Source organism: Orycteropus afer, unplaced genomic scaffold, assembly GCF_000298275.1.
Source record: "Orycteropus afer afer isolate SDZICR_OR568_19922 unplaced genomic scaffold, OryAfe1.0 scaffold00269, whole genome shotgun sequence".
NCBI lineage: Eukaryota > Metazoa > Chordata > Mammalia > Tubulidentata > Orycteropodidae > Orycteropus > Orycteropus afer.
In genome coordinates, this window is record NW_006921856.1 from 4,511,055 (window position 1) to 4,523,652 (window position 12,598).

Sequence of the window (12,598 nt, forward strand, 5' to 3'; positions counted from 1 at the left end):
AAACATGTTGTTAGCTGCCCTTAAGTCGAATCCAACTCATGGTAAACCAAATGTGCAGGGTAGAATTACTCCACAGGGTTTTCAAGGATGTAACCATGCAGAAACAAGTTGTTAGGCCTATTTTTCGTGGTGCCCCTGTGTGAGTTTGAACTACCAGCTTTTTGGCTAGTAATGAAGTGCTTACAGGGACTTCATGGTTATAGTATATTTACTTCTATTGCTGTTTATAACTTTGTACAAAATTACTTGGTTACACTTTCAAAGGAAAAAAAAAACTGGAAAGAGGGAGAGAGAAAAAATGAAGGGAGGAAGGAAGGAAAGAAAGAAGGAAGGAATGGAGAAGGGAGGGAGAGAGTGAGGGTGGGAGGGAGGGAAGAAAGGTAAGAGAGAGAGGAAGGGTAGGAAAGAGGGAGGAAGGAAGAGAAGATTAATTTATTAATTGTAACAAATGTAATACACTGATGGAAGATGTTACTAACAGGAGAAACTGTGTGAGAAGGGAGGAGATGTATAAGGACCCTCTGTATTTTATGTAAACTTAAAACCTTTCCAAAAATACAGTATATTAATAATAATATTTATAACGAAGTTGGCATTTTTGTTCTGAGGCTTTTTCTAAATCAGGAAACAGTGGCCTCAGGCTTTTCAGTGAGAAACAGAAGGATGCTAGAATTGTCTGTGTGTGTGTGTGTGTGTGGGTTTGTAGGTGTTTGAGTATATATTTCTGCGTATTTGTGTGGATATCTACATGTTTTTATTTGTGATGGGTGTGCATATCTGTATGTGTGTATGTCTGTGAGTTCATGTCTGTGTATGTGGAGGAGGTAGCCATGCTTGTTCATATTAAGGTAAATTTCCCAAATGTATGTTGTTAAAGGATTAGCTGTTGACCCTAAACCATGCGTGTTTATCGCGAGTGTCTTGTACCACTGGCAGGAGAAAAGCAGAGCACTTTATCCTCACTGGGGTCTGCTCCTTTTGTCACAACTCTTAAACAAGTGCTCAGTCTGGAAAGCAGGCTGACTTGGAAATGACCACCATCTGTTGTGCCCAATGCTGAGCCACAGATTTATGCAGCTGGATACCAACGATTTGTTCTGCCTATCCAATTAGTTAAATAAACTGAAAAGGCTTTGCTGATAAAGTGGCGATAAATAGTCTTGTGGTAATCACAGAATGGTATCTTCACATCACACTGACTGAACATGTTTAATCCTTCACCAAATGTCACTTAATTTAAAAGATGTAGAGTATTAAGCTGTGAAAACAAGCTGAGGGGACAGATGAGGGGACCTGGATAAGAATGCAAAGTCTGGAAGCATCAGCATGTTGTCCTAGGTGGCTAGCCTCAATTCCTAGACTTACCCTACCCATAGCAAGAATCTCCATGAGTACATGATCCGCAAATAGCAGCAGGAGCAGGTGATGGTCTGTGAAGGTGTTGGCCATGGATTAACAAACTTATATTACAAAGCATCAATCACACAAGCACAAATATACTTTATGAAAAGCATAGAACTTTCCCAAGGAGAATGAGAAATGGTCTTCCCGTGGAATGGAAAGACCCCAAGGTGTTTAAATTCTGCAGGTTTTATGCTTCCTAAAAGGGGAATGAAAGGGTATTCTTAAGGCAGGGTGAGTCCTTTGAGTGACAGATTGAGTGACAGGCTGATTGACAGGTCCCTAAGAGCCCTTCTGTGCTTGCCCAGTATGCAAAAGATGGAAACCACAAAAGGAAGGCGATGTTAATTATATTATGATGATATTATAATGATATGGAACTAGGTCTGGGTCAGAACATGAGGCTATAGCACATGCTCCAAATTGAGGAATTTCCCTTAACCTCAGGTTTCCTGGGCCCATGGTTATTCTGCTTAATTTGGATTGGCTAGGCCATGCAGCTGATTGTCAGGTCTCTGTAAGTACTAGATATTCTGCCTCTTTCTGCTTTCTCCTCCCTAGAACAGGCCCTATTCTACCTTCCTACATAACAAGCAGGTCTGGGTCTCTGCAGCTGTGGACACTGCATTTCTCTGCATGCTGTGTTTACGTGGGCAGAGTGTTGAGTGACAGTGCATGCTGTCATTAGCAAAATACAGGACAGCAGTACACCGTGCTGAACTCATAGGCTGTAGGTTTAGTATCACCTCAGAAAAAAATGTTTGGAAATCCACTTCTGAAAAGTCAGCTACTGAAAACCCTGTGGAGTACAATTCTACTCTGACATACATGGAGTCACGACGAGTCAGAGACAACTCTTGGCAACTTTCCCCCACCCCCCAGGAGGTGAAGAGGCTGAAAAATTCCTTTGAGCAACCCTTTTAAGAAGTGAGACAGATAAATTTGATGACCACAAATGCAGGTTCTGCCACATATTTTGAATTGTTATGAAACACATTAAAACAAGTTACAACAAGTGTATTATTGGAACAGGTATTTATTAGGACAGGTGGGCAACAGAAAAGTACAAAGAAGACAAAGCTGCTACTTCTTAAAGGCTGACCCGACACTCCACACAAGTTTGTCCAATCTCCAAGGAGCAGCACAGTGGTCAAGCCTATTATCCCCACACGCATGAAACATTTATGCATAAGGTGATGAAAATGAATCTTGCACAGAAATCCCATAATTTCAGTGTCAGACAAACTTCAAATACATATACTAAAGTACTTACATTTTCATTGAGATTTATAAAGTGATTATGATTTAATCACACCCAATATCAGAGAACAAAGCCTCACACATGATTTTGTTTAAGCTTAAACCAAATCTGCACAAAGAACTTCAGCCCAGGGGAATAGCAGGAAAATCTATGGGAAGGAAATACTTGCTACCATCTTGCAGATGGTAGTTAAAAAGGAAGAAAAGAATTCCATAGTTCCTAAAATATATGGGCACTATCTCCAAACACAGACTGAAACATAGTTCATTAAAAACAAAAACAAAAACAAAAACAAAAAACACTAAGTATTAGACTTGCAAATCTGAATGCAATAGAACATTTGAATGTTAAATATGTGGAAATTTTGGATTATGGTACACTCCTTCTGCTTTTGGTTAACAAACCTTATAAAAACCACAGAGAATTAAGCACTGAGTTTGAAGCCAAAGCAGGGATATTTGTTTTTAGGGATTATATCTCTGATTCCCGTGTTAAGGCTGTTGTTCAAGGTGATGAAAATGTAGAGGACACTAAACCATTTTACAGCTGCTACAAAGCCATGCTTTCCTGTTTCCTTATTTAAACAATGTAGAAACTAAGAAGGAAAATAATAGGAAAAAGGTTTCCTATATTTGTTTTAAAAATGGCTTTATTTTGAATTCAGTATTTTTTTAAAATCAAATCTCATCTCTGTTTTCCTTAGTTTCCATAGAAATGGTTATAGGAAACTAAGAAATAGTTATAGACAAAGGTCCCCGATAATCATATCTACATTTTTTTAAAGACTGTTCAATGATTAAAGTTCAGACCCCAACACACATATGCTCAAACAAGGGTTCATGAAAAGAGCTTAGAAGAGAATAGTGACATATATGTTTAAGAGAAAAGAAATCCATTTACAACTCAGTTCATCCTATACAATATACATATACACACACACACAAAAATAAACGTTTAACATTTTGCTCCACTTTTTTTTTTTTTTTTTCCCTGATCATTGGGAAGAAGATGCTAAGATGAGCTTTCCTGAAGATTTCAATTCTGTCATTGAATGATACTTAGGGTTAGAAGTGGCCTCAGGACTGGCAGTACCTCCAGGTTTTTCCCTCCTCCCCATGACGCAAAACCTGGTGTAATGGTCCCACTCAATACCACCATGCAATCCAAAAAAATGAACAAGATAAAAAAGCAATAATTGTCATCTGAAATTCTGTAATGGTTCTGTGAGCTGTGAGTTCAAGGAGGCATCTCCCTTCTAACATTCTGCTTTGGGAGGCAGGCGGGGTGAATTAGTACTGAATCCAGTTTTCTAAGTCTTGAAGAATTATTGAGCTATGAGAAATTGTGTTTGGGAAAAACAAAATACCCATTGCCCTTAAACATATTGCCAAGTGGTAGCTTCTCCCTATGCTCATAGCCCTGGCTAGTTCTGCTATCTGAGGGCAACAGCTGCCTCTCCTGATGTCAAGTCCAGTGATACAACAGGCATGGTCATTTCATGGGCAGAATACTCTCCTGGCAGGACCAAGAGTGCCTCTCACCTTGCTCCATAACCTGGTTCATTGTTGATAAATTAACAACTTGTCAATGGCTCCTCAGCCAGTGGGAATGTGTTTATCCAGAACAATTGTGGCCCCTGAGCTCCCCTAAACAAGGATCTGTATGCCTCAATGTGATCGCAGAAATAAAGGAGAGACTAAACTGGTTGTTTAAGGCCAGTAATCTCCATCCTGCAAGGGATGCCACCTTGTTGGGAAGTGATTCTGAGGAATTGTGTGTTATGATCAACCCTTTCTCCACATGTGGGTTCCACAGAGAAGCTCTGGCATCGTCTTGGAGATGGGGCCACAGTTACACATTCCTACCACAGAACAACTCAAACACAGAGGCCAAAACATAGGGCTGTGATGTATCAGGAATATCTTATTCTGTGAAGATGAAAGGTCATCCTATCATGTCAGCAAAGTGGCGTCGTGCCTAAAGCACTTGACTGCTAACCAGAAGGCTGATGGTTCAAACCCACCAGCCACTCCTCAGAAGGAAAGTTGGGCAATCTACTTCCTTAGTGACACCACCTCGGAAACTCAAGGAGGGGTTTCTATGAGTTGGATCTGACTCAATGGCAGTGCGTTTGGTTTGGTTTGGTTTCGGTTACGTGATGCGCTGCTCAGTCCTTAAACAAATGTCTTCCTATTAACCAAATGATAAGAGCAGGAGTTTAAAAAGGCCTGAGCTAAAGATGTTGAATGTTCATTTATTCTTACTCAAAGACAGGAAATGGTCAGTGTCCATCTGCTCAAGCTCTTAAATCATCTGAGGGGTTAGGTGGTTGGATTCCTTACAAGAGACTGCAAATCTCAATTTGAGGGTCCTATGTCCACTGAGACATGCTGTTTTGCCAGTCTCTGTCTTGCTTTAAGTGTTATACCATCTGTTTTCCTACTGGAAACTGAAGACTATTAGATGACTTTTCATCCATTCAGTTTTTTATTTTCTTAAACAAAACAAAAAAACTGAGTTATAGCATCTATATTTCAAAATTGGCAAAAGAACATTTCTTTAATCCTAAAGACTGTGCACCTGAGGAGCTAAGCAACTCTCCCAGGGTGTCCACTTCCAGAAGGGGTGCATTTCTAAGGAAAACCCAGAATCATTAGAGTATCTTTGTTCTGAGGAGGTACAGACATTAGAGTCCTTAGAAAGAGACCCATTCTACACACGCCCTGGAGAGAACAATCATGGGAGAAGGAAGGGCTGCTTATGCACAGGGAGATAGCTCAGGGTGCAGAAGAGTATGAAGGGATGGACACTGAGAGGAGGTAACTATGGGGAGGAAGTGGGAGGGGAGCTGCTGCATTGTAAATTTTGGTCAATGATATGAGACAAAGTATATGTGAACTGTTGTATGAAAAGTGAATTTACTCTGTAAATCTTCACCCAAATCCTAATTAAAAAAAAAAAAAAAAAAAAAAAGAAAGAGACCCATTCCCTCTGCCTGTTCTCTGATATGACACCAGCAAAAAGCCCCTAGATGACCTAAGACTCCAATTGCTGCTCGGGTAACTTCTAAAATGCTGACCCTTGTGACTCTAGGCTACTTCCTAGTGTCTCAGCAGGCAGGATTATGCAGCAAAAGAGCTGGGGACCACACCTTATAGGAGAGAGTCCATGCAAATGTGTTTAACTTACAGAGGAGGATAGAAGTTGAAATTGCTTTGGACAGCTTTTATGTTACAAATACTTTAATTTTTTTCTCCTTCCCTCCTTTCTTTGAAATAAAAGGACAAAAACTCCTTAAGCGATGCTGTAATGGCATTCCACATGACCAATCCCTAAATCTGTGAAGTCCGATATCCCTAAATCAGGGGTTCAACATTCTTATGATGCAATATTGACTATAAATTTGGCGGAAGTGCTATATACTGATGGCTACCAAAACACAGCACATCATACCTGCAACTCATCTTTAGGAAACAATCAGAATGAAAGTATTTGGATTCAGAGTGGTGTGGAGTTAGGATGGGAAGCCTTGGTGGTGTCTTGATGTCCACGCCGGCTCAGAGACAAGCTATCTTTGGATTTGTTTCTTCTTAGTGTTCATATCACCAGTGCCTATATGTACATTAACATCACAGCATTCATAGGTTTGTGGAACAAACACCTGCCTCCTCTCTCTAGCCTTTAGATTAAATTTCTAAAAATACATTTAAGTCACTTCAAACAACATTTCCTTTTTTTTTTTCTCAAATATACACTTGCAAAAAAAACCCAGACTATTAGAAACTTAAAAAGTAGGAAATGTGATTTCTACACTCCCTGCCTTCTTTCTACCTGAGCAGTTGATTATACTTCAGATCATTTTTTAGGGTTTCAAAAAGACAGAACTCAGAACTTTGGATGGAAAAATTCAGGAATGTAAATGCAAAGAAAATTTTCCAGTCCTGAAGATTTTCCCTTGGACCAAAAAAAAAAAAAAAATCTAATATAATTAGTTACCTGACCTAGTTTCTCTTCTACTAAGAGGAACATGCCATTTCAATCCTAACTAGCCATCTGCCTTTTCTTCAGAAGATGAAGGTGAACAGAGTTGCAGCAGAAAGGGAGCCCCATTAGCACTAGGACTTATGATCCCTTGATCTAGAATCATTGTGAAAAGTGAAATCAGTCACATTTGAATTTAAAAAGGGAGCATGAGTGAGTATTGTTAATAGTCATACAATTTCCGAAATGACAGCCCACCTCATAGCTTCTACTTTAGGAATATTATACACACAAAGAAAATGCCTGCAAATTCCCAAGCTGACAGTTTTTTAAGGAGAAGGTTTACAACTATTTGCTAAAACTCCAGTCCATTTTTGGGAAGGATGAGGTCCCTGCTTTGGCCAGGTGTTTCAGGATCTGAAGATGGTGGCAGTCATCTGAAATTGAAAGGGTCTGGGGTCACCTCCCATCAACAGTCTGTCCCAGGCGTTGGACTACGGAAAACAAAAAATGACAGATTGGAAGTCCCTGACTTCTTGCCTTATGTACATATAGACCCACACAGAGAAGTCTACTAGTATCTGTTCAAGGTGAGTCCTCACCTGATGCTCACAAGTGCCTCCAGGCTGACTAGTGAGCATTTACTTTTTAATATCCAGTGTAGATGATGCTGTTGGTCCTGGACCTCTGATGGGTTCAGACTGCCCACTCACCTCCCACCTCCTCCTCACCTATGGGACCCCTAACCTTCTTTCAGGGCTCTTACCTGTACTGATTCTCCGTGGCCCTGCTTTCAGCTCGTTCAGGGACCCAAGAGTAACTGTCAGCTGCATTTGGGGTTTTTTTCTCCCTCTTCTCTGCCCTCTTCGCTTTCCGCTTGCGATAGACCAGTAGCCCTAAGGCTAGAGCCAGTAGTAGTAAGATGGCCACTACAGTGCCCAGGATGTAGAACAAAAGCAGTTTCTGCCCATCAGTACTGTCTTCACTTTGTTTGGCCATGGAATCTCCACCTGCAGACTCACCATGGCCAGCAGCAGCTATGGAGTGGCTGGTGCTGGGCTCCACCCTGAAGCTGGGGGGCACACTGGAGGTCAGGATCTCAGGTGAGGGATGGGTGATGAGGGTGCTGGAGGATGGGTAGGATCTCCCAATGGTGTATACCTCCTTGGAGATGGTCTCAGGGCCCCTGGGAGGGCTAGATGTTACAGAAGGAGTGGTGCTCCCCTGGTCCTCTCCTTGGGGTATAGGTACCCCCAATGGTGGCCCAGGGGACGTACGGCTGAGGGTGCAAGAGATTCCACTCGGGGAGAGCTCCCAGCCTGGCAGACAGCCACAGTGGAAGGAGCCTGGCGTATTGAAGCAAAGACCCCCACAGGGGCCACCCCCGGGGCCTGTGCACTCATCCATGTCCTGGCACTGGGTGCCATCCTCACCAGCCACCATGTAGCCCTCCTCACAGGAGCAATGGAAAGAACCATCAGTGTTTGTGCAGACCTGGGCACAGGTGTTTCGGTCTAGGGCACACTCATCCAAGTCCCAACAGGTCCCCTCTCTAGGCTCATAGCCCACCCAGCAGGCACAGTGGAAGCTCCCAGGAGTGTTGATGCACTCCTGTGCACATGGAGTGGCTTGGCACTCATCCACATCACTGCAGTCAAGCTCACTCAGGTCCAGCTGGTAGCCTGGGGGACAGCGACACCTATAACTTTCCCCAAGGGGCCCAGGCTGACATGTGGCCACCCCTTTGCAGGGGTTGGAGCTGCAGGGGTTTCGGGAGGCACAGGTCACCAGGTCATCCAGCAGCCGGAACCCTGGCCAGCAGCCACAGCGGAAGGAACCATCACCCCCCTCAAGGCAGTCTTGCTGGCAGCCCCCTTTGTTGAAGCCACAGCCAAGCTTGGAGCTGATGCAAAGCGGTCCTGAGATACCCCAGTCAAACACGTCGGCTCCTTTCTGCTTGCACAGGAAATAATGGCTCCCCTCTTTGCCCTCTTCCCCACATGCCACAGCAGCCATTGAGGCAAAGGGCACTGCCTCTAGGGAGGAGCTAGTGGCCCCAAAGGGGGTGGTGTAGGTAACCTGGCCTGGACCCCCCAGGGATAGAGGCCGGCACATGCCTTTGAAACTAAACTTGCACACGAAGCCCTCGATGCTGCTTCCTGGGGAGCCAGGGCTCCCACAGGGGCCCTCAGACCACTTAGGGAGGGTCATCGAGGACAGGTCAAGCAGCAGGGACACACAGCGCTTGGAGATGCATGTGTTCTTGACCTCCTTATGCCAATTGGCATAGGACGTGTTTCCCCCACCGCCCACCCAGCTGAAGCCCTTCAGCGGCAGGCTGGAGTCCAGGCACTTGCCCTTTTCCCGCTGCAACCCAATCCAGAACTTGCGGCTGCGTGGAGTCAGTGGCGCATCAGGCTGTATAAGTTGGAGTAAGGCCTCCTGGATGCAGCTGGCCTCCTCAGGGTTCTTCACTGTGGCCAGGTTGCCCCCATTGGTGCTGCAGTTGAGCTGGGCCTCTTCCGCACTCAGCTTGCCCCAGTGGGCAGTGTAGCAGGCAGCCCCCGAACATACCACGGCGTCGGCCACGGCCTCGGTCTGGGACTTAGCCCCAGGCCAGTCCAGAAGCAGCAGCAGCAGCAGAAGTAAAGACATGCCAGTGGAGTTAGCCATTTGGTCGCTATCTGGGCTCCCAGCTGTGCTCAGGCGGGAGTTATGGGCTTGGCCACAGCCTTTCTGGGGCAGAGAAGGACACAAAGGCTGCGGGCTCGTCACGTCCCCCTGACCCAAGGCGCATCCTGTGACTGTTGTACTTCTTACTTCTCAACGGATATGAGGGCTTCCTGGAATGAATAGTTTTCTGACTCCTGTTGCCTTCATCACGGTTTTGTTGTTCATAAAAGGAGGAAGGCAGCTTGCTCAGTCCCCAGCAAGGTCTGTGGAAACATTGCTTAGCAGGCAGAAGTTTACAGCTCCTTTTGGCTTAGTTCTCTTTCCCATCTGCATGTGAAACTTAAATGGTATGTTATTGAGGAAGTAAGGACATTCAGGGGCTCAGAACTAGAGAGAGCTCACTTTGTAACCCATAATAAAAGTCCATTTTGGTTAGCAAAATCAGAAAGAGAAAAGACAACTGTGAGACTTGAGACATGAATCTGTTCAGCCTTTTTTTAGAAGCAAACTGGGTTTTCCTTCTGCCTACCTCATGTTCTCCTGTTAGATTTGGGAGCCTTTTCTTTTATTCCCCCAGTCATGAACTCGAAATAGACAGCCAGTCTTTAAATAGGACTGGGCCGTGGGAATGTCTCAGAGTCTAACACAATGCCAAGCTCTTCAAGAGCATAAAGCCAAACTTGGGGAAAGTCAGTGGTTTTCATGGTTTTTACAGTGCAGATTATTACATCATGAGGTGGAGGACTAAACAAAAGAATCAGAAAGAAAAAAACCCTAAAATGTCCCTACCCTCATAGCCCTGAGCTCTCACATCCCCTCCTTTGCCTCAGAGTTCCTTTGTGGAGCATGGTAACCAACAGAGCTGGGTTTGGGCAGTGAGTGAGAGTCAGTGTGGTACATGGGCTCCTACTGCATGGCAATGCATCAGCACCTGAAAATCACAGGATTTCTCCTACAGTCACAGACAAGATTCGTTCATCCAGGCCATCTTTGTTTGGGCAGCCCCAGAAGTAGACCCTGAGACACGAATTTGGGGTAAGTCATTGAAGTGTGACAAGGAAGTGAGATAGGGAAGGAGCTGATGCATGTGACTTCATAAGCAGGTGATGTCAGGGCACCTGGAGCCCAGCCTGCAGCTGGGACTCAGAGATGCAGTGCAGAATGGGCTGCCCTGCCCTGGGTTGGGGTTTTGGGTTGTCTCATCAGTCTGGTTCACCTGGGTGACCCAGAAGTGACTCTTATTTTCTTCATCTGCAAGTAGGAGGTGGGGAGAGAGTCTCTGATGCCTCTGTTCTAACATCAGGAGCAGTGAAATCACACTCTCCTCTGGAACTGAGGAGAAACCCAGAAGACAATGAGAGTGGGCTGAGGTCACTGCTGAGTCCTCACTGTAGTGCAGAAGTGACCATACCATCATCTAAGCCTCACAGAGGCAATCCCTATCCCCCAACTGATCCACTGAGTGTCACAATACAGTACAGTCTTTTTACTATTTATGGACTCCTCCTCTTGTCCTCACTATCTTCCACTTTGTCCTTTGGTCCTTCAGCCACTCCCTGCCTGGCATGGTTGGGCTAATTTACCTGGTCCTCTTCTACCTGCTGAGGAATGCTTTATGATGGAAATTGCTGGAGAGCCCTGACAAATGTGAGACAAAGCTCAAAAGCTTAGTGGAAGAAGGAGGTCTTACCAGAAGAGTGGGATTTCACTGAGTTTGACAAAAAATTTAGAATGTTTTAGAAACCATGCTTTGAGGAGATTCCAAACATTTTCTCTTCAAGTTCCCTCCTGGACAACAATTCCACGTTTTACTTAGACCTCTTCAAGGAGTGTGGTATTGAGCACTCCCCAGCATGGGAGCCTGGAAGACCTAATGTTGACACATCTTTGGATGGAATCTGTTTCAAGTGTTTTAAAGGACACATTTAACAATGTGGTCATATGCCCTGCACACTAGTTCCAACCCATCTGCTGACACTCTGGAGTCTCAGTGAGTACTCTGTTCTTTCTCTTTAAATCACATAAGAAGTTTATTTCACACTGTGCTGGGGATGGACCACTGGGGTCTCACATATGGGACAGTTTACCCTCTCAGATCTCTTGTAACAGATTGACAGATTTGCAGATTATTCAGGTATCTGAACTTGCCCTTTCTGTTCCCTGAAATAGCAATGCAACAAAGGAATGGATGCACACACAGGGATGAACACACATTCAGTCAGCCTCCTCCCTGATTAGCTGTGTGTCAATTCAGGGAAATACATTGAACTCTCCCTGTAGATCCTGTGGTCCCCTGTGGGGAAGGAATGTTGGCATTATGAACTTTGTAACAGATGATGGGGACCTGAGGGCAGACCTGCTGGCAGGGACAGGCACAGGAGGAAGTGGGCTGGACACAGAGATGTTACAGCCTTTCTCTCAGTAAATGAAGGATACTTACCAAAGGGCACTGAATTCCTTAACTCTGACCCAGGGGATCAAGGAATGCTATAGCCTGACGTGGTGGTTACATGTCCCAGAGAAGACAAGCTGTGCCTTCCACAGGGCCAGACCAGGAAATAAAGGATGAAACATCTGCAGAGAATTTAAAGTAGTAATAAAAAAGATTAAAAGTTGGCCATTTTTAATTTTCCTAAATTGTATTTATTTTGTTATGGTTGAAAATATGCACAGCAAAACATGTTGTTGTTACATGCTGTCAAGTCATCTCTGACTCATAGTGACCCTATGCACAGCAGAACAAAATATTGCCCAGTCCTGTGCCAGCTCCACAATCCTTGCTCTACTTGAACCCATAGCCACTGTCACTGTGTCAATCCATCTCATTGACAGGTCTTCCACCTTACCAAGCATGACATCCTTCTCCAGAGCACAGTCTCTTCTGACAACATGACCAAAGTACGTGAGATGAAGTCTGGCCATTCTCGCTTCCAAGGAGCATTCTGGCTGCACTTCCTGCAGGACATATTTGTTATTTCTCTTAGCAGTCCATAGTACTTTCAGCATTCTTCGCCAACACAACAACTCAAAAGCATTTGACTCTTCAGTCTTCCTTATTCATTGTCCAGCTCTCACATGAATATGAGGTGATTGAAAATACCATGGCTTGTGTTGGGCGTACCTTAGTCCTCAAGTAGACATCTTTGCTCTTTAGCACTTGAAAAAGATCCTTTGAAGCCAGTTTGCCCACATCCTCTGACGTCTTGACTGCTGCTTCCACTGGCATCAATTGTAGAACCAAGCAATGTGAAGTCTTTGACAACTTCAATCTTTTCTCTGTTT

At 44.4% G+C, this 12,598-nt stretch overlaps 1 protein-coding gene across 1 annotated transcript; it reads right to left on the reverse strand.

The window, feature by feature from the left end:
• Window positions 1–7,112: 7,112 nt before the first annotated feature.
• On the reverse strand, window positions 7,113–9,316 carry CD93 (CD93 molecule). Its single transcript, XM_007950368.2, has 2 exons — window positions 7,410–9,316; window positions 7,113–7,137 (listed from the first exon to the last, which is right to left on the reverse strand). Exons 1-2 carry the CDS (start codon window positions 9,314–9,316, stop codon window positions 7,113–7,115), a joined length of 1,932 nt encoding a protein of 643 aa, XP_007948559.2.
• Window positions 9,317–12,598: the final 3,282 nt, after the last annotated feature.